The sequence below is a fragment of the Coregonus lavaretus genome (assembly GCF_964263955.1).
Source record: "Coregonus lavaretus genome assembly, chromosome: 3".
NCBI lineage: Eukaryota > Metazoa > Chordata > Actinopteri > Salmoniformes > Salmonidae > Coregonus > Coregonus lavaretus.
Window position 1 is genome coordinate 10,405,904 of NC_139990.1, and position 22,493 is coordinate 10,428,396.

The 22,493-nt window shown below is 44.4% G+C and overlaps 2 protein-coding genes across 6 annotated transcripts; both read left to right on the top strand.

Annotated features, from left to right (window-relative positions):
- Positions 1–2,422: 2,422 nt before the first annotated feature.
- On the top strand, positions 2,423–22,180 carry LOC311111789 (hyccin-like). Of its 5 annotated transcripts, none has more exons than XM_084154626.1 (13): positions 2,423–3,343; positions 9,469–9,553; positions 12,290–12,391; positions 12,609–12,791; positions 13,179–13,259; positions 13,421–13,536; positions 13,665–13,760; positions 14,500–14,616; positions 14,725–14,812; positions 15,075–15,181; positions 17,652–17,710; positions 18,441–18,749; positions 19,610–22,180. In XM_084154626.1, the coding sequence occupies exons 2-12, from the start codon at positions 9,503–9,505 to the stop codon at positions 18,719–18,721; spliced, it is 1,281 nt and encodes a 426-aa protein (XP_084010752.1). In that variant the 5' UTR covers positions 2,423–3,343; positions 9,469–9,502; the 3' UTR covers positions 18,722–18,749; positions 19,610–22,180. The 5 variants fall into 5 exon arrangements, with proteins under 5 accessions (XP_084010752.1, XP_084010751.1, XP_084010755.1 ...); XM_084154625.1 differs by lacking the exon at positions 2,423–3,343 and adding an exon at positions 5,413–5,602 and having other exon boundaries at positions 14,725–14,842; XM_084154629.1 differs by lacking the exon at positions 2,423–3,343 and adding an exon at positions 5,436–5,602.
- LOC311111812 (hyccin-like) lies at positions 19,642–22,180 on the top strand (the record flags this gene model as incomplete). The annotated part of the gene is made up of 1 exon (XM_084154674.1): positions 19,642–22,180. One exon carries the CDS (start codon positions 19,642–19,644, stop codon positions 20,125–20,127), a length of 486 nt encoding a protein of 161 aa, XP_084010800.1. The 3' UTR covers positions 20,128–22,180.
- Positions 22,181–22,493: the final 313 nt, after the last annotated feature.

Below are 22,493 nucleotides of genomic sequence, written 5' to 3' on the forward strand. Positions count from 1 at the left end.
GAGACGTATGTGGCAGGGTCTACAGACAATCACGGACTACAAAAAGAAAAGCAGCCACGTCGCCGACACCGATGTCTCGCTTCCAGACAAGCTAAACACCTTCTTCGCCCGCTTTGAGGATGCCACTGACGAGGCCCACTACCAAGTAATGTGGCCTCTCATTCTCCATGGGCGACGTGATTAAGACGTTTAAGCATGTTAACCCCCGCAAGGCTGCCGGCCCAGACCGCATCCCTAGCCGCGTCCTCAGAGCATGCGCAGACCAGCTGGCTGGTGTGTTTATGGACATATTCAATCTCTCCCTTTCCCAGTCTGCTGTTCCCACATGCTTCAAGATGGCCACGATTGTTCCTGTACCCAAGAAAGCAAAGGTAACTGAACTAAATGACTATCGCCCTGTAGCACTCACCTCTGTCATCATGAAGCGCTTTGAGAGACTAGTCAAGGATCATATCACCTCTACCTTACCTGTCACCCTAGACCCACTTCAATTTGCTTACCGCCCCAATAGATCCACAGATGATGCAATCGCCATCACACTGCCCTATCCCATCTGGACAAGAGGAATACCTATGTACGAATGCTGTTCATTGACTATAGCTCAGCATTCAACACCATAGTACCCTCCAAGCTCATCATTAAGCTCGAAGCCCTGGGTCTGAACCCCGCCCTATGCAACTGGGTCCTGGACTTCCTGACGGGCCGCCCCCAGGTGGTGAAGGTAGGAAACAACATCTCCACTTCGCTGATCCTCAACACTGGGGCCCCACAAGGGTGCGTGCTCAGCCCCCTCCTGTACTCCCCTCCTGTACTCCCTGTTCACCCATGGCTGCGTGGCCAAGCACGCCTCCAACTCAATCATCAAGTTTGCAGACGACACAACAGTAGTAGGCTTGACTACCAACAATGACGAGACCGCCTATAGGGAGTAGGTGAGGGCTCTGGGAGTGTGGTGCCAGGAAAATAACCTCTCACTCAACATCAACTAAACAAAGGAGATGATTGTGGACTTCAGAAAACAGCAGAGGGTGCACCCCCCTATCCACATCGACGGGACCGCAGTGGAGAAGGTGGAACACTTCAAGTTCCTTGGCGTACACATCACCGACAAACTGAAATGGTCCACCCACGCAGACAGTGTGGTGAAGAAGGCGCAACAACCTCAGGAGGCTGAAGAAATTCGGCTTAGCACCTAAAACCCTCACAAACTTTTACAGATGCACAATTGAGAGCATCCTGTCGGGCTGTATCACCTCCTGGTACGGCAACTGCACCGCCCACAACCGCAGGGCTCTCCAGAGGGTGGTGCGGTCTGCCGAACGCATTACCGGGGGCAAACTACCCGCCCTCCAAGACACATACAACACCCGATGTCACAGGAAGGCCAAAAAGATCATCAAGGACATCAACCACCCGAGCCACTGCCTGTTCACCCCTCTATCATCCAGAAGGCGAGGTCAGTACAGGTGCATCAAAGCTGGGACCGAGATAATGAAAAACAGCTTCTATCTCAAGGCCATCACTAGCACATTAGAGGCTGCTGCTGCCTATTGAAATCATTGGCCACTTTAAGAAATGGAACACTAGTCACTTTAATAATGTTTACATATCTTGCACTACTGATCTCATATGTATATACTGCATTCTATTCTATAATATTCTACTGTATCTTAGTCCATGCCGCTCTGTCATTGCTTGTCCATGTATGTATATATTCTTAAATCCCATTCCTTACTAGTTTTGTGTGTATTGGGTATATGTTGTGAAATTGTTAGATATTACTGCACTGTCAAGCTAGAAGCACAAGCATTTCGCTACACCCGCTATAACATCTGCTAAACACGTGTAAGTGACAAATAAAACTTGATTTGATTTGATTTGAGGTGTCTTCCCTTGCTCTCCCAATTCCAAAACTCTTGCCACATATTTTTAACCACTGTTCTTATTAATCCCTTGGCTTCTGCTTTACTGATTGACAATTCTATCTCAACATTAGGATGGTTAAGAGCCTGCTTGGCAATAATATCCACTTCCTCATTCCCCTCTACTCCCACATGAGCTGGTACCCAGAGGAACATAACAAATATTGTGGTAGATTCAGTGTCAGCGGCTGTCAAATATCGCCCCCTAGCGTCAGTTTACAGACCGCCTCCGCTTGTCTGTTTTCATTTTGAATGGGAAAAAGTGTATTTCTTACAGGCAGCATACCGTTTGTCGTTTCATAAATGCACTACCGAAAAAGACGGAGCTGACGTGTCAAATGTCTGTGTTGTCTACTATTGAATGATGAAACGTATAGCTATGCATTTCACCTGTACAGTTCCGGGGTAGAAGTTGGGTGCACCTGACCTATCTATTGTAGTACAGCTACAAAACTTTTCCGCAAGTCCCATGACGGGTGACGTCACCAGGAATGCAGGGAAGCGATGGATTGACCTGGATAAAGAGAAAGAAAGAGAAAGCTTGTCACAAACAATAAAGAGAGATTGATTGCAGGGATTAACTGTCGCGTCTCGGGATCATTTATTTCAGCGACAATGTCTGTGCTATTCTGTTGCCGCTGTGTCTCTCTTTCCGAAGACACGGACGAGGTACTGTATATGAGAACAGGAAAGAAACATGATTTATTGTCTGGGTTTGTTTACAGTAACACGTAGAACAATTTTCTCCTGAGGGAGGCATTTGTGGAATCGGATACATACAAGCACATTATAATCACACATGCATTAGGCTACTTTCAAATAGGCGTGTTAAAAAACATATGTGTACAGCAAGCCAATAGTGCACTTAATGTATGACAAAACACGACTTACATGTTTTTGCATCAGGAAGTGTTATGCCACAATATTACCAACTGAATGAAGCACGGACTACTGAATAGAATAGGTATGTTGTTACAGTATTAGACATTGATCGGATTTGTATAACCAGCCCTATACCTCACTCACACATTGTGGAACGTGTGTGTGTTACAGAGACTGCCCCTACTGCACCCCAAGCTTCCAGAATCAGAGAAGCCAGAGTCGGCCAGACAGCCTCGACCAGCACCCACAGGTTCAATCACACATATTACCATCAAATTACAAGTGTGTATGTGTGTGTTATTGACTGTGTGTGTGTGTGTGTGTTTCAGTGAGTCGGAGTGGTCAGTTGGTCCCGAAGCGTGTGGGTGTAAAGGACTTGGACCAGCGGTTCTCTGATGTGGCCGAGACGTTCAACCAACAACAGGAGAGCTATGATATCATGAAGGAACGCATCATATCTCTCCGCCGCACTTATGACTGTAACAATGACAGCACCCTGACTCTGACCAGGTGTGTGAGGAAGATCAAGGAGGAGCACGGTGAGACACACACGCACACACACACACACAAACACACGCATGCATACACACACACACACACACACACACACACACTCACTCTCACACATATAGGCATAACAGAGCCATGCCCTTCTTTTCTCTCTCTCTCATTTATTTAACCTTCACTTAACCAGGTTAGTTTCGTTGAGATAAAAAACAATTTTCAAAAGAGACCTCTTCCTGTCCTTTTTTAAACTTTTTTTAAATACTTATTTTCCACCATAATTTGCAAATAAATTCATTAAAAATCCTACAATGTGATTTTCTGGAATTCTTTTTCTCAATTTGTCTGTCATAGTTGACGTGTACCTATGATGAAAATTACAGGCCTCTCTCATCTTTTTAAGTGGGAGAACTTGCACAATTGGTGGCTGACTAAATACTTTTTTCCCCCACTGTATATTGAGTATGTCTATAAACATGTTAGAGAAATTAGTTGTGATATATCCTGATGTATTCTGGACAGGAATTCCTAATCTAAATCCTAATCTAATCAAACACTGTGTTGATTAAACCACTATCGATGTTAGAGATCATGTTAGTGTTTTTTCTGTGTTAATATTGTATGTTATTGCATTTTATAACAAATTAAACCTGCACACTGTTGTTAGTGTCTTAAGGTTTGAATGAATATGTTTGAGTGACATAGCTGAGTATTAAAAATATATATTCCACACATCACAACCACCACTTAGCACACAGAGACTCCTTACTGGTACTGACAGGACCCTGCAGCAGGAGAAGGGGGGGAGGGAGGGGTAGGGAGAGGGAGGGAGAGACTGTGTGGGGGGTTAGGGGAGGGAGGGAGAGACTGTGTGGGGGGTTAGGGGAGGGAGGGGTAGGGAGAGGGAGGGAGAGACTGTGTGGGGGGTTAGGGGAGGGTGGGAGGGGTAGGGAGAGGGAGGGAGAGACTGTGTGGGGGGTTAGGGGATGGAGGGAGGGGTAGGGAGAGGGAGGGAGAGACTGTGTGGGGGGTTAGGGGAGGGAGGGAGGGGTAGGGAGAGGGAGGGAGAGACTGTGTGGGGGGTTAGGGGAGGGAGGAAGGGTGTTAGGGAGAGGGAGGGAGAGACTGTGTGGGGGGTTAGGGGAGGGAGGGAGGGGTAGGGAGAGGGAGGGAGAGACTGTGTGGGGGGTTAGGGGAGGGAGGGAGGGGTAGGGAGAGGGAGGGAGAGACTGTGTGGGGGGTTAGGGGAGGGAGGGAGAGAGCGAGCGAGCGAGCAAGAGAGATGTGTGTGTGTGTGTGTGTGTGTGTGTGTGTGTTAAGAGAGGAAAAAAGGGAGATGAGTGGATGGAAGGAAAAGCTTTGCTACTGATATGTTGCTGCTGTACTGTGGACTAGGAAATGCCAGTCAATAACTTACATAATGTATTAGTTCAAATGTTAAGTACTGCAATTATCTGAAGGCCTACTGTTTTTCTGCATCCATAACCTTTGCATGGCCATTAGCTATGCACCTCATACTGAGACTGGCAGACAGGCTTTTCCCAGGTTAATTATTATATCAACCTTATATAATTAAGCAATAAGGCCCATACCACAGCTAAGGGCTGCTCTTACATTTTAATCATTTAGCAGACACTGTTATCCAGAGCGATTTACATGATATACCACGGCTGTCAGCCAATCAGCATTCAGGGCTCGAATTACCCAGTTTATAATTATTATTACAGGTCTACCGTTATATTCTTCCTCTTTATAAAATGACATAATGGGCCCTGCAGTAATAACCATACAATATACTATACAATCCAGCATATTATAAATACATACCCTTTAAAGCTTTGACAACATAGGATACTTTCCCTTTTAAAATCACATATCAAAGTTTCATTACATTACAAGTATCCGATATGATAGCTAAAACACAAAGGTCATAAATCATATAACTATGCCCATGATCTGACTGTCAAACAGCGATGATAGCGACGATCTACCCTATTTGTGAAAATTATTATGTCACGCCCCTACACCAAACGTAATTGGTCGCTATTTCTGGAGGCGCGGTTCTTACTTTTATACTGCTTAACCATTGGCATACAGGCCTGCCATTCCGAATTAGTCCTTCTCGAGTTCACACTAGTGTTGGCGAGCGGTGGGAGTAAATGAAAATTGAGGTTTTGATGTTGATTAATGATTTAGCTAGCTAGTGGCTTTAAGGAGTAATTGATATCTACCTATTTCCTCGGACGGAACAATAGCGGACTTGGAGACAAAGGAAATCCTGAGATAGCATGATAGTAAGTAAACAAACAACTTTGCAGCTAGCTAGTTCGTCTTCTTGGAGAGCGCTTTCTGCATGCACATTTTCAGTTTGAAACCTGACTGAGTCGGCTAGAGATTCTGTCGAGCTCGGAAGCATATAGCTAGATCTGCTACTAGTGACCTCACACAAAGTAGTTTGCGATAACAGTTAGATAGCTACAGTAGGTAGGTAGCGAGCTTGTTGATTGCTGTAGACCAGACTTGCGAAGCTGTGTGGGAAGTGAAGGATCTTGCCAGATAGCATCTAGCTAGGCAACTGACAGGCGTGAAGTGAAACTCACAATTTGCACCTAGTTCCGTGACTACGTTGGCCAGCAGGCTAGCTAGCTAGTTTAGCTGTCATTGGCCTGAAAAGCCCAGGACAAGTAGCTTCCTTAGCCAGACTGCTGTCAAAAAGTTTGTCCCTCAGCTCGTCCTCTGGTTAGCTAGCTAGCAAGTACACCTAGTCTAATTTCAAGCATTACCCTTTTCAGTCAATCAGTGGTTTAGTCTCCACATGATGTAGCTAAATGATGATGATGATGTTTATAGTGATGGTCTACTATCTACTGCATAGTGTTTCTGCCGGTGGATATTGTGGCTGTACACTGATCAATAGTCCTGTAGGATCGATCTGCGGTGGACACCACATAGACATAAGTTAGGTGAGTGTGTACCTGAGGCTTTAGTCAGTTGTGTCTGTGTTTGCTCTGTCAAGCATGTTTGATTAAAATCCTTTGTTTTATTATTAATGTTGCTGTTACACACACAACCTAGAGGGTTTATGTGTGTGTGTGTGTGTGTGTGTGTGTGTGTGTGTGTGTGTGTGTGTGTGTGTGTGTGTGTGTGTGTGTGTGTGTAGGTTGAGTAATGCATTGTTCAGATTTTTTGCAATAACTGACATGTGACGCAGCTTTCCTCAGTAAAGCCCTAGACACGGCTCTCACCAGTGTGTGTATGTGTGTGTGCCCTAATGCAGTGGAACCTCTGCAGGATGGTGTACACGCACACACACACACACATACAGTCCCTCTGCTATACAGAATGATAGGACAGTTTGCCAAACAGCAGTATGAGGAGAGAGCTCTCTGTAAATATGATCCGAGCCTATAGTTACCTGAGACAGAGGGGGATGAAGAGAGAGAAAGCGAGTGAGAGTCAAAGAGGGAGAGAGAAAAGGAGTGTAGGCTGCTATAAGAGGATTCCAGCCTGTCAGCTCTCTCTCTCTCAGAACCCACAGCTATCAGACCACACACACAGCTACTAATAACAGAGTTAGGCATACTACTGCTGCTGGCAGAGAAACTACTGCGGGGGGGGGGCTTCAGATTCTGCAGAATAGGGGGATTGAGAGATGAGGAGAGGAAGTCCAGGAGGAAGTAAGAGGTTAGGAAAGCAGGGGCATTATTTACAAAGGAGAGGGAGATCTGCTAGGATTGGGTGTGTACTCGTGTGAGTGAGTATGAGGATAATGTCGTTTGGGGATAATATAGACTATTTTCAGGACATTCCTTCAGCTCATTTGGGCTACAGCGCTCTCTTTCTCTCTTCTCTGTTTCCTCTAGGGCATGGCACAATTATATGACTGCCATTAGTGTGTGTTTTACCCCGCAACACAGGAAAAAGCGGTTCGGCAGCTCTTTCTTCTCTCCAAAACAGGGTGTTCTGATTGGTCCGTTCACTTCCTGGCTTTTGCTCTGGTCTGATAACATGCCAGAGGAGCCCTTGGCTTGCCCTGTCCATTTTCACAGAACTTGTTCACATCCTGGATTTATAAGGAAAAGGACTGGTGTAAGAAATATGGTGGAAACTTGCTTTGAACACGATTAGCCCTTGCTTACACCAACCCATTGCTTTTAAGTGCGTGGGGTGGGGAGGAGTGCATACTTTGGGAGAAAGGACAGAGAATTGGGACGCATCAGCGTGAGTTGGCCTATGTATTGGAAAGAGACGTCATAGTGAGTGAGTTGTCTGGGAGGAGTGGATGTGTCTGTTCTGTGTGCGTTGGTATACAGTCTTGCGATAAAAGATCTCCTGCTGACAGCGCAGTAAGTAGTGTTTGTGTGTGTGTTGTGTAATAACGTTGATTCAGATTAGTTTGTTCTCCAGTTAGCCAGTGTATGTGATTGGCTGTGCTGTGTGTTAGCTTGTCTCTGATAGGCTGTGTGTATAGGACAAGGTGATGGTATTGGTACTGTGATCGATGGAGCAGAAACTACTACTGTGGAGCTAGCATCCACCTGGAGTGTGTGTGGCTGGCCTATTGATGTTTAAGGTTGTGTTTGTTGGGCTTACTGTACCACTCGTACAAAACACAACACAACACACACAGAGGATTAGAAGTGTAAACTAGCAGAGGAATGTGTTGTTTAAATAGAGAGGATTATGAGGAGAGGCTGCCTGTTTTAAGCTCTGTGGTAGGAACCTAGAGGTCAGTGTGTGTTTGTGTGTGAGACCGTGAATGGAGTGTATGAGACCGTGAATGGAGTGTATGAGACATTGAATGGAGTGTTTGTAATTGCAGCTAGAACTGGTTGGCAGGCTCTTTGAAACAGGTTTTGTGAAACGTGGAGGTGAATTTTAGAATACACACACACGCTCACGTTCCTGTTTGGTTTTGGGCAATATTGACCAGCCGTATTTTTGTGCATTAACATTTCCATCGGTAAAATGCAATTGTGTTCATTGTCCGTAGCTTATGCCTGCCCATACTATAACCCCACTGGCCACCATGGGGCACTCTGTTCACAACGTTGACATCAGCAAACCTCTCGCCCACACGACGCCATACACATGGTCTGTGGTTGTGAGGCCGGTTGGACATACTGCCAAAATCTCTAAAATGACTTATGGTAGAGAAATGATCATTACATTCTCTGACAACAGCTCTGGTGTACATTCCTGCAGTCAACATGCCAATTGCACGCTCCCTCAACTTGAGACATCTGTGTCATTGTGTTGTGTGACAAAAGTGCACATTTAAGAGTGGCCTTTTATTGTCCCCAGCACAAGGTGCACCTGTGTAATGATCATGCTGTTTAATCAGCTTCTTGATATACCAAACCTGTCAAGTGGATGGATTTATCTTGGAAAGGGGAAATGCTCACTAGCAGGGATGTAAACAAATTTGTGCACAACATTTGAGAGAAATAAGCTTTTTGTGCGTATGGAACATTTCTGTGATCATTTATTTCAGCTCATGAAACATGGGACTAACACTTTACATGTTGCATTTATATTTTTGTTCAGTATAGTTAGATGGGTGATCCGCCGTTACCATGGTCAATGTTTGGTCGTTATGTGTTCTAGACTAGTAGGCCAGATCTGAGCTCATGGAAACACACTGTAGATGGATGATATTTACATGATTCATCTAGCTCTGTTTATACCATACAAGGAGCTCTGTGTGTGTGTGTGTGTGTGTGTGGTCTCGTGGAACCAGACCAATGTGTTGTGTTTGTGTGACGTCACATGTGAATGTAGTGCTGTACTTCATTGTATTGAACAAACATATTCAATCCATGAGGGGAGAGATGGAAGGAGAGCAAGGTGGGAGGGGGAGGGATGGAGAAATGGATGGGGGAGTGGGGGGCTTAGCACTGTTTTCCTCCCTTTCTCTCTCTCACTCACACACACACACACACACACACACTCTTATGTAACTGCGGGAGAGCCTGAAGTAACATTATAAAGAGAGAGCGCGAGGGAGAGTGCTGTTGATAATGAGAGAGGTGAGAAACAGCAGAGATTGTGTGAAGCTGTGACTAAGGGAGAGGGAGGGAAAGAAAGATGGACTTTGGATTGTGTGTCTGTCTGTTTGTCTGTAAGTGTATTAACAACAGTCTCTCTTTTTGCTTCCCAGGTATAGGTGTGTCCACAGCAGCAGATGAGGGAAGATGTTGGCTATGGACCAAGGAGTGGTGGAGGAGTGGCTGTCAGAGTTTAAGGTGTGTGTGTGTCTGTCAGTCAGGTTTTCCGTTAGCCGGTAATAGACGGCTTTTGCCCCCCCCCCCCAAAAAAAAAAAATGAAAATTGGTGCCGGCTAATTGTCCAGGAGAAGGGAAAAAATCCCATTGCAAAAGAATGATTTTTGGCCTATTCATTGATGAAATACATTTGACCAGTCTTATCGGTCTACAGGTTAATTTGCATAATTTAGTGGAATTAAATTGGTGTGTATTTTTGTTAGTCATTATGTATCTTATCTGTCAGACAGCACGAGAGGTGCTGCTACAGCTCATCACAGCTTGTTCGTTGCTTTTATAAGCCCAATCATTACACAACAATTGCAAATGCATTTGCATGTTTAAAACAGTTTTGATGGCCACGATTACAAATATATACTATTTTTATTTCTCAACTGGTAATTGAAGCTCGCTTCCCATTCGCCATTCAAGTACATGGGCAATGGTAGGCAGGCTTTAGTTCATCACACACCGCTTTACAATGAGCTGGAGGCAGTATGCATTTTGAAAACATATTCTTAATAGTTTGAAACCTGAACATTTTACTTCATATTATGAGGCATGCCTCAAAGTAGCCTAGCCACAATTATTTTATAAAGACTTCCATATGCCATTGAAACCAGTAGCCTATTTCTCTCATGTTCTATTGGTTTTCAAATCAACTTTCATTGTCTAGTATCCAAACTTCCATCCTAGTCATATTGGCAACCAATGCTAGTTGTAGCATCTTTGGATCTTCCCCCTTTCTACATTTCTAACTGATATTTTCGTCTCTGTAACATGAAACTGCTTGCATGTGCGATGTGCTTTTGACAACTGTGTTTTCCCTCTAATTGCATTATGGAACAAACATTCGCGCATAGCCTGCTGCCGTGTGTGCATTGCTGAGCTTATACTGTGAAGAAATAAGAGTTTATCAACATTTGAAGCTAAACGCTCTGATCTGTTGCATCAGACTCATTGTTTTTTAAAGATGTTTTGGTGTATCCTAGGCCTACTGGTTGTGTGAATTTTGGGATCTATTGTCCCACATCTGTCCCAGAGTCTGTTTGGAATAGGCTATTTCTTTCTCGCACAGAACGACAAGCTGACCAATAGAATATATATTTTCTACTATGGGGGCTAGTAGATTGAGATAGGCTAGTGATTTTGCTGTTTGTTACTCATCTTGTTGGCTGAGGAAAATGTGGACAGTTATTCTAACATTCTAACATCTTTAAAGTATGCATCAGAATTCGGTAAGAAGGAAGCACGTTGTGTTTGCTAATCCAAGTTTATCATTTTAAAAGGCTAATTGATCATTAGAAAACCCTTTTGCAATTATGTTAGCACAGCTGAAACTGTTGTGCTGATTAAAGAAGCAATAAAACTGGCCTTCTTGAGACTAGTTGAGTATCTGGAGCATCAGCAATTGTGGGTTCAAATACAGGCTCAAAATGGCCAGAAACAAAGAACTTTCTTCTGAAACTCATCAGTCTATTCTTGTTCTGAGAAATGAGGGCTATTCCATGCGAGAAATTGCCAAGAAACTGAAGATCTTGTACAACGCTGTGTACTACTCCCTTCACAGAACAGCGCAAACTGGCTCTAACCAGAATAGAAAGAGGAATGGGAGGCCCCGGTGCACAACTGAGCAAGAGGACAAATACATTAGTGTCTAGTTTGAGAAACAGACGCCTCACAGGTCCTCAACTGGCAGCGTCATTAAATAGTACCCGCAATACACCAGTCTCAACATCAACAGTGAAGAGGCGACTCTGGGATGCTGACCTAGGCAGAGTTGCAAAGAAAAAGTCCAGTGTCTGTGTTCTTTTGCCCATCTTAATCTTTTATTTTTATTGGCCAGTCTGAGATATGGCTTTTTCTTTGCAACTCTGCCTAGAAGGTCAGCATCCCAGAGTCGCCTCTTCACTGTTGATGTTGAGACTGGTGTTTTGCGGGTACTATTTAATGACGCTGCCAGTTGAGGACCTGTGAGGCGTCTGTTTCTCAAACTAGACACTAATGTATTTGTCCTCTTGCTCAGTTGTGCACCGGGGCCTCCCATTCCTCTTTCTATTCTGGTTAGAGCCAGTTTGCGCTGTTCTGTGAAGGGAGTAGTACACAGCGTTGTACAAGATCTTCAGTTTCTTGGCAATTTCTCGCATGGAATAGCCCTCATTTCTCAGAACAAGAATAGACTGATGAGTTTCAGAAGAAAGTTCTTTGTTTCTGGCCATTTTGAGCCTGTATTTGAACCCACAATTGCTGATGCTCCAGATACTCAACTAGTCTCAAGAAGGCCAGTTTTATTGCTTCTTTAATCAGCACAACAGTTTCAGCTGTGCTAACATAATTGCAAAAGGGTTTTCTAATGATCAATTAGCCTTTTAAAATGATAAACTTGGATTAGCAAACACAACGTGCCATTGGAACACAGGACTGATGGTTGCTGATAATGGGCCTCTGTATGCCTATGTAGATATTCCATTAAAAATCAGCCGTTTCCAGCTACAATAGCCATTTACAACATTAACAATGTCTACACGGTATTTCTGATCAATTTGATGTTATTGTAATGGACAAAAAAATTGCTTTTCTTTCGAAAACAAGGAAATGTCTAAGTGACCCCAAACTTTTGAACGGTAATGTAGATGTGTGTGTTTAGTACACACATAGTTACCTGTTATTTCAAGGTTGCTCCGGGTACAGAGTGTTGATCTGTGTGATTGTGTATAGACCCTCCCTGACAGTGCTGTGTCCAGCTACGCAGCGTCTCTGAAGGAGAAAGGCTCCCTGGTCCCAGCGCTCTACAAAGTCATCAGAGAGAACTATAGTGACGTACGTACTACACACACGCACGTACAACGTTAATGCACACACTGATGCAATCCGGTTCCACTAGCATTGCTACATTCTGCAAAAATGCTCGCCAGGAGCTTCTGGACTAAATATCCAGCTGATGAAACACCAACAACCTAGGTATATAACAAAACTAAGCTAAAACTTATAAAAGTGAACTATCCCTCAAACCCTCTCCTCTATTTCTCTCTTCTAGCTGTTGGAGCCAGTGTGTCACCAGTTGTTTGAGTTCTATCGTAGCGGAGAGCCGCGGCTGCAGCGGTTTGTGCTCCAGTTCCTCCCTGAGCTGCTCTGGTCCCTCCTCCTGGCTCCGTCTGCAGCCAGGGACCCACACACCTCTGGCTGTATAGAGGCCCTGCTACTGGGGATATATAATCTGGTGAGATGCACACTCTCTCACAAACACGCCCACAGTCTCACTCACACACACACACACACACACAACTAAGGAGGGTGTGGGGGGGTTAGCATAGCAATTAGGGCTTTTTCTCTCTATCACTGTCTCTCTCTCTCTCTCTCTCAGAATAGCAGGGTAGGTCAGCTGTCATTCAGCATCCTGTCCCAGCTATTACTCATCCTGACATTAACAGCTCTGACATCGCCTAACAGGCCTTTAAACACACATACACACACACACAGACACACACACTCACAGACAGACAGACATCACTCAGACACTGCAGAGCTTTAAGGCGCACTCTTAAAATTGCTTTTATTTCCCTCACTCACACACTGACTCTCTCTCTCTCTTTCTTTCTCTCTGTAGGAGATTGTAGATAAGGATGGACAGAGTAAAGTCCTTTCTTTCACTGTCCCCTCCCTCTCCAAACCCTCAGTCTACCACGAGGTAAGTACACCTTTCAAGTCAGTCTTTCTCTATGAACAATGGTATATGGATGGAGTTGGCTAGCTATTAAATCCTCCCTAGATGAAGGTTTCTAATCCATGACCATCCTTAAATAACTTTCTATAGATCAAGATAATAATATGAATAAACCTTTCCCCCAGCCCTCCACCATTGGCTCCCTGGCATTGACGGAAGGGGCTCTAGCCAATCATGGGCTGAGTAGAGTGGTGTACAGCGGGCCTCACCTACAGAGAGAAACCTTCACGGCTCAGAACAGGTCAGACAGAGAGTTATGGTTGAATTGGAGCTGGGCTGCAGTGTGATATATTCGTTTTATGGCTATTTTGCTGTAGTGCAGAACATCTTGGTTTGTTTTAACGTTGCATTGTGTGTGTGTGTGTGTAGGTTCGAGGTGCTGACCTTCCTGCTGCTGTGTTACAATGCAGCTCTCAGCTACATGACCTCCTCATCTCTGCAGTCCCTCTGCCAGCTCAGCTCCAGGTAACACACACACTCTCCTGCCAGCTCAGCTACAGGTAACACACACACTCTCCTGCCAGCTCAGCTACAGGTAACACACACACTCTCCTGCCAGCTCGGCTCCAGGTAACACACACACTCTCCTGCCAGCTCGGCTCCAGGTAACACACACACTCTCCTGCCAGCTCAGCTCCAGGTAACACACACACTCTCCTGCCAGCTCGGCTCCAGGTAACACACACACACTCTCCTGCCAGCTCGGCTCCAGGTAACACACACACTCTCCTGCCAGCATCCGCTTATTTGATCCTCTTAAAGACTTTAGCGGAGAACTGGGCGAAGATACTAGCGCTTTCCTGAGAGCCTGGGACACACACGAGGTCTCTGTCTGAGGAGTTGTTAATCTGCAGGCTGTGGTTGAGCATCAGTGTGATGAACACTGAGCTAAAGAGGCACGGAGAGGTGATCAGCTCACTGCAGTTCTACTGGTTAAAAACATGCAGGCAGGTGCCGCTTTAACTTAGAGGAATCTGGCTGCTTGAAGTAATACAGTTATATACAAGTAATAGAGTTCTTTGCCTTCAAAAAATAACCCATCAAAACATAACAGTATATTATGGATGGTATGGATTTTTGAAATCGTACTGGTCTTTTATTTATTTTTAAATGTTTCTCAAAGCTTGCCATTTGTGTTCTGGTTGGTTGACTGTACTGTGATTGGTTGAATGACTGTATTCTCTGTTGTGTGATTGGTCTACAGGGTGTGTATCTGTGGTTACCCGCGGCAACAGCTAAGGAGGTATAAAGGCATCAGCTCTCGTCTGACCGTCACCTCTGAGTTCCTGGTCCAACTCCTCACTGGGATACACTATGCACTGTGAGAACACACACACAGTATCCCTAACCTCCGACGCCTGATTTTAACCATGAACCCAACCCTGTGAACAAGAGGGTTGATTAGTTTGTGTGTGCGCGTGTGTTCCAGGTGTAATGGGGAGATGGACCTGGGTTCCAAGGCACTGGATGATGTTCTGTACCGAGCTCAGCTAGAACTGTTCCCTGAAGCTCTACTGGTGGGTGACATCACACACAAACACACACAGGTGTGTGCCAGGACACCGACCTCTCCCATGTCATGTCACCAGAGTGTGTGGTGCCTGTAATCCCACAGTGTTAAAACATTGAGATGTTAATCTGTAATCCTGAAGGCTGCTACTATATCAAACAGCAGGCAGCGGTTTTTCAACAGTACCGTGTACACACACACACACACACACACACACACACGGCATCCCGTGGTTGTTGTCAATACTTAACATTGTGTGTGTTGTTTAGGTGGGTAATGCCATCAAGTCGTCCCAACAGTGTGCAGCACTAAAAACTGGCGCTAGTAAAGAAGGAGCACGCAGCATTCAGGTGGAGATCACTCCTACTTCCTCTAGGTATGTATATACTCTATATCTACACAGTATACTTCCTCTAGGTACATACAGTATGTGTGTGTATATACAGTGCCTTCAGAAAGTATTCATACCCTTTGACTTATTCCACATGTTGTTGTGTTCCAGCCTGAATTCACAATGGATTACATTTATTATCACTCTCACCCATCTACACACAATATCCCATAATAAAAAATATTATTTGTTTTATTTTATTTTTTGTGTAAGTGATATACAGAAATGTCTCATTTATACTGAACAAAGATATAAACGCAACATGCAAGAAATTCAAATATTTTACTGAGTTACAGTTCATATAAGGAAATCAGTCAGTTGAAATAAATTCACTAGACCCTAATCTATGGATTTCACATGACTGGGAATACAGATATGCATCTGTTGGTCACAGATACTTAAAAAAAAAAAATGGGCCTCACAATGGGCCTCAGGATCAGGTCACGGTATCTCTGTGCAATCAAATTGCCATCGATAAAATGCAATTGTGTTTGTTGTCCGTAGTTTATGCCTGCCCATACCATAACCCCACCGCCACCATGGTGCTCTCTGTTCGCAACGTTGACATCAGCAAACCACTCGCCCACACGACGCCATACACGTGGTCTGCGGTTGTGAGGCTAGTTGGACGTACTGCCAAACATTCCATTCTCTGGCAACAGCTCTGGTGGACATTCCTGTAGTCAGCAAAACTTGAGACATCTGTGGTATTGTGTTGTGTGACAAAAATGCATATTTTAGAGTGCCCTTTTATTGTCCCCAGCACAAGATGCACCTGTGTAATGATCATGCTGTTTAATCAACTTCTTGATATGCCACACCTGTCAGGTGGATTAATTATCTTGGCAAAGGAGAAATGCTCACTAACAGGGATGTAAACAGATTTGTGCACAACATTTGAGAGAAATAAGCTTTTTGTGCCTATGGAACATTGCTGGGATCTTTTATTTCAGCTCATGAAACATGGGACCAACACTTTACACGTTGCCTTTATATTTTTGTTCAGTACATAAGTATTCACACCCCTGAGTCAATACTTTGGCAGCGATTATAGCTGTGAGTCTTTCTGGGTAAGTCTCTAAGAGCTTTCCACACCTGGATTGTGTAACATTTGTCCATTATTCTTTTCAAAATTCTTCAAGCTCTGTCAAATTGGTTGTTGATCATTGCTAGACAACCATTTTCAGGTCTTGCCATAGATTTTCAAGTAGATTTAAGTCAAAACTGTAAATCGGCCTCTCAGGAACATTCACTTTTCTTGGTAAGCAACTCCAGTGTATATTTGGCCTTGTGTTTTAGGTTATTTTCCTGCTGAAAGGTGACTTAATCTCTGTGTCTGGTGGAAAGCAGTTAATTGCTTTTCCACATTTTTAGCAGTATTACTTTAGTGCCTTGTTGTAAACAGGATGCATGTTTTGGAATATTTTTAGTCTGTACAGGCTTCCTTCTTTTCCCTCTGTCCATTAGGTTAGTACTGTGGCGTAACTACAATGCTGTTGATCCATTCTCAGTCTTCTCCTATCACAGCCATTAAACTCTGTAACTGTTATAAAGTCACCATTGGCCTCATGGTGGAATCCCTGAGCGGTTCCCTTCCTCTCCGGCAACTGAGTTAGGAAGGACGCCTGTACAGTATCTTTTGTAATGACTGGGTGTATTGATCCACCATCCAAAGTGTAATTAATAACTTCACCATGCTGAAAGGGATATTCAATGTCTGCTTTTTTTTTTTTTTTACCCATCTACCATTAGGTGCCCTTCTTTGCGAGGCATTGGAAAACCTCCCTGGTCTTTGTGGTTGAATCTGTGTTTGAAATTCACTGCTCGACTCCGGGACCTTACAATTATCTGTATGTGTGGGGTACAGAGATGAGGTAGTCATTAACAAATCATGTTAAACACTATTATCGCACACAGACCATGCAACTTATTATGTGACTTGTTAAACACATTTTTACTCCTGAACTTATTTAGGCTTGCCATAACAAAGGGGTTGAAGGCTTATTGACTCAAAACATTTCAGCTTTTCATTTTTAATTCATTTGTAAGAATTTCAAAAAACATAATTCCACTTTGACATTATGGGGTATTGTGTGTAGGTCAGTAATCCATTTTAAATTCAGGCTGTAACACAACAAAATGTGGAAAAAGTCAAGGGCTGTGAATACTTTCTCTACACAGTATACTTCCTCTAGGTACATACAGTATATACTCTCTATATCTACCCATATCCATTTTGATCTATAGTTATAGGTTCATAGATTGATCGTTATTTTTTAGTGGAAAATTATATTTTGGATTTTCACATTGCACTCAATAACAGTTTAATGTAAGAATTTGATCAATATTGGTTTTTGATGGATGGTGATGATTTTGATAGACAGCATTTTATATCGATTTTTCCTGTTTATCTCTTTTGAACTACTAATAATTGAATGTGAATTCCGTCCTGTAGGATTTCACGGAATGCAGTCACATCACTCTCTATCAGAGGACACCGCTGGAAAAGACATGGTAAGGCACACACACACACATACATACATACATACATACACACACACACACACACACAGAGGACTGGGTTTAGAAACGCTAACCTAGAGTCAGTAGGGTATCTGGCCAATTCTCTGTAGCTAGTCTAGTGATTATAGACATTAGGCTGTCTGTCTGCAATAAGAGGGCATCAGTACCAGATCCTTCCCACCCAGCTCTACTGACTACTCTGTCCCGGAGTTCAGCATGCCATGGGTTCTCCACATCAGGACATTTATTTAGTTACTCATCATTCACTACATCACTGCTCATCTGTCTCCATATTGTTCTGTAGACATTATCACTGTCTATACATGTTACCTAGACATTATCACTGTCTATACATGTTACCTAGACATTATCACTGTCTATACATGTTACCTAGACATTATCACTGTCTATACATGTTACCTAGACATTATCACTGTCTATACATGTTACCTAGACACGTTATTATGTTTATACATGTTTACTGTCTATACATGATCACGGTCTCATCTGTTTGCATAGTTTACTGTATGCATTATTATACATGCATGTACATTGTCACAGTCTGCATTTGCAGTATCACTATACTCTGTATACTGTGTGATCATCATGATTTTGTCTAGGATTTTTTGTGTCATCTGTTTGTGTGTGTGTGTGTGTGTGTGTGTGTGTGTCTCATCTGTGTATCTGTGTTTTATATCTGTCTCCATCTCCATGACCCCAGAGTCCCAGGAGGTCAGTGTAGACAGTGACCCGGCGACCCCTGGAGGTCAAGGGTCATCCATCCCAGAGATCAGTGTGACGATGCCCAACGGAGACTCTCTACGACCCCGTGACCCCCGACCTTTAACCCAGCCCGAGCCTGAGCCACTGGGGTCAGCCTCAGAGGTCAGCCCCACCCACGACCCAAGTCCTAGGGGTCAGGAGGTCAGGAGGCAGAAGTCTGTGAGGCGATTGGTGGACGAGGGTTCTGGGCCCTCCTCCGCAGGGAGGGCCCAGTACTAAGACCCTCCCCATCCCCGGGGTAACCTAGGTAACAGTGTGTGGAGGCGTGGTCTTCTCTAAGCATGACGGCTGATTGGTTGGCTGACTAACTTTCGTCGCGATGCGTTGCTTCCTGATATGTCCTCCGATTTCTCCTCCGATTTGCTGTGTGAGATCCCGTCTTCTTCCTCCTCATCACTCACTCCATCCTTTTTCCATCTGTTCTCCATTCACTGTGTGTGTGTGTGTGTGTGTGGAGGTATTTTGGTCTCTAAAACGCCTAGCTCCAACACATCACTGGGTTGCCGGGGGAGACAGACTGCTTTCTCCTGATTGGTTAGCTGCAGCAGCTGAGGAGGATAGGCAACTCTGGAATGCCCATTGGTCTCTTCCCCAGTATTTATTTAGTTTTAATTTCATTATGTATATCAGTTCAGTGTGTCTGAAGGACCTGCCTATCTGTCTGTCTGCTAGTATAAGATAGTAGCTAGTTGTCAGATGAGGGTTGTTAGCTGTGTGTGTGTGTGTGGTGGGTATGTGTGTTGCTTTCTGCAACTCCTGCTGCCCTGACCTCTGCCTGTTGCTGACCTCAGATAACTGCTAACTGGTGATACCTGGTAAGTTAACTGATCGTAGCACCACTAACTGTTATCACACGTAGTACAGCTGAATGGCAACCACTGCTTGAAGTGGAATGTAAAAAGGTGCCTTCATTCACTATCAGGGTCAGCACCAGCCCACTTCAACCACTGCTGGTTGGCTAACCCTCTGTCCTGTCCTGTCCTGTCCTGTAGCCTGCTCTACTATTCTACTGTCTGTCGTTTAATGATAACTAACTCCTCTCTCTCCCTCCCCCCTCTTCATCCCCCTCTCTCTCTGGCTCTCCCTCCCTCCCTCCTCTCTCTCTAGACGCAGTGGATTTGGGTTCCCCGGATGAGTTGATGAATATATCTGAAGTGGACGAAGGGGTGTGGCCTACAGGAGGGGCCGGCCCAGACTCCCTGACTCCGCCCACCATCACTATCAGCAACAGTGTTACCCCTGGGGTGGGAGGGGCCAAGACAGGAAGCAGGAAGTGGCATCTAGGTGGATGGTCGCATAAGGAGAAGGAGGCTTGTCCTCCAGGGGGGCAGACCCTGGGCGAGAACCTGGATCTGTCAATCAAACGTCTGACGCTGACGTCCAGCCAATCGGTGCCCAAGGGGCCGAGCCACAGTGCACTGAGCAGCCTATCGCGTACGGCCAGCGCCGTGTTCTCACGCTCCTTCGAGGGAAACAACACTGGGGGTATCCGTGGCAACCCAGAGGCTGGCCGCTATTCGTGCAGTGGCAGCCTGCAGGAGGAGGAGCTAGGCTATCTAAGCCCCACCCCCAAACACACCCAGCGCTCGCCCAGCATCAGCGTGCACTTTAGGAGCGACCTGTGAACCCTGACCTCTCACCCCCATCTCAACCCTCTAACCCCATGCCCCTGTACCTGTGACCTGTACTCCAAGCCTGCCAGTAGAACTGGAACACATTCCCTCTTATCCCCCGCCTCTCCTCACCATCCCCCTTTCTTTCCTCTCCATACCGTTCTTCATCTCTCCCTCTTCTTCTTCAGTAGGACAGCTGCCCCCTCCAGAGACAGGCTTCTCTCCTCCCCCTCCTCTCTCTCCAATGCGAGAGCCTGGTGTGAGACAGCAGGGAGCCTGGGTCCATCCCTCTGCCCTGGAACTACAGAACCACCTGACAGATCTGCAGACTGTGGACGCAGTAACTCACTACAACTGTTTTCTGAGAGGGTTTGGAAATGGAGTATTTAAAAGACTCTTGTTTGTCCTGTTTGGCTTTCTGTACATCCCTCCTGACCACGCCCACATCAGCGGGCAAGTACTGTGTGAGTGTGAATGCATGCGAGCGTTAGCGACTGTTTTTAGAATAAAGGTTGTTGAATGCTGCAATGAACAAGGTGTGATACTCCCAAAAACAAAATGAAAATAACTACAGTCTCTAGTGAAACTTTTAAGATGCCCCCCTTTCCTCCTTACACATCATGCAATAGGCCCTAGTGACTAGTGTTTGAATGAACCTAACACAATGTGACCTCCACACGCCCGGTGCCATAGCAACTATTTATTCATCCAGTCTGAATAATTCTGCATCCCATGAAATGATTAAATGACAGACTGCAAAAATGATAGAAACCAAAAATAATCATTAAAGTCTTTCATGTTTACATGTGAAAAGTATTGATTGATGATGTCATCCTACTAGAAGCAATATTTATCTTTATTTTCTCTCTGATCAGATCAAACAAGCTGATTGGGGTTGTTATGTTTCTGATCAATAAATGTATTGGGGCGGGTTTATTATGTTGTATGATAATGTATAAACTGTTTGTATGATGTAAACTGTGGTATTTTCCTATGACAGAGACTTGGGTTTTTAAATATAGATGCAACAATATATCAAACGCAGTGGGGTGCCTACCTGCTTACGGTATTGATATGCGTAAGCAGGAAGTCACCCCGTTGTCGATTCTGATGTCATATTGCTGCGTCTATCTTTAACTGTGGTGTTCTATGTACGGCAGACAGTGGTTATAAATGTGGTATTTTCCTACGAGAGGGAGGGAGAGACAGTTGTTGTTCTAGTTGTATTGAATCTCCATAGTGTTAAAGCACAAGAACCCAACCCAACCCAACCCTGCATGACATGTGCCTGATGGCCAAACCACACCACCACCATCCCGAACACACCCCTAGGCCTAGGAGTAGTGGGTATAGGGGCTAGGGAATATTGTTAGGCCTATACAAGCTAGGGAATAGGTTTATAGGGGTTGGTTTGGGATTAGGCCTGTAAACACTGTCCTCTCTTCCAATCCCCTCCCACTCTGAAGTGTCAGTATAGTAATCTTGTGTTTAATTGGTTGATCTTTATTGAGTGATTGGTAGATTATTTTTATTAGATGTTAACATGAACTTTACTGTGTTTGTCTGTTCTCTGGTTCATCATCACCTGCTTTATAGCATAATGGAAATTGAGGATACAGACATAAAGAACACGCAACCTTTGAGGAGAGGCGCACTGTTGACTGGCGGAACATTTAAGTCAAAACGATTGCACGAAAGTCACACTCCTCTCTCCATTTGGTGGCAATGAAGTTCACTGCAGTGCAGATGGAGAGAACAGTGTTGGGTATCCGTAGGTCATCAGACAACACTGTTGTTTCCTACTGGACATCTGAATGCAGAATAAAGTCTGCCCTTCTGGAACCTTTGTTCTAGAACCAGTGTTCTATCATTCTGTCAGTGTTCTAGATCTGTTTTTATATTCATACAATAACAATCATCATGTTTCTGTATTCTGTTGCTTAACTGCATGTCATGAATCTGTACATATTGTTTTTGGACTTCAGTTGTTGGTTTGGCCTTTCTGTCTGAAGATAACTCCCTGCTAGAGCTACTCTCTCTGAGAATAAAGTTGTTCTATATTTCACTATATGTCTGACCCTGTTCTTCATCATACACACACACACACACATTTATTTTACTATCCTTGTGGGGACCAAATAATTTATTCCCATTCGAAATCCTATTTTCCTAAACCTCTAACCTTAACCTAAGCCTAAACCTAATTGTAACCCTAAACCCAAGCCTAAAATAGCATTTTTCCTCTTCCCACATGTCTGAATTTTCATTGTTTTGCTATCCTTGTGAGAACACATGGATAGTAAAAGTAAAAACAATCATCCTGACATGGGCCTAGCTCTCAAGCCAAAAAATCTGAGTGAAAGTATGTATTTATGATC

Excerpts from the sequence above, each read along its gene's own strand:
- LOC311111789 (XM_084154625.1), top strand. The coding sequence starts at position 9,503 with ATGTTGGCTATGGACCAAGGAGTGGTGGAGGAGTGGCTGTCAGAGTTT. Across the intron at positions 15,182-17,651 it reads ATCACTCCTACTTCCTCTAG|GATTTCACGGAATGCAGTCA; the intron begins GTATGTATATAC and ends TCCGTCCTGTAG. Across the intron at positions 17,711-18,440 it reads ACACCGCTGGAAAAGACATG|AGTCCCAGGAGGTCAGTGTA; the intron begins GTAAGGCACACA and ends CCATGACCCCAG.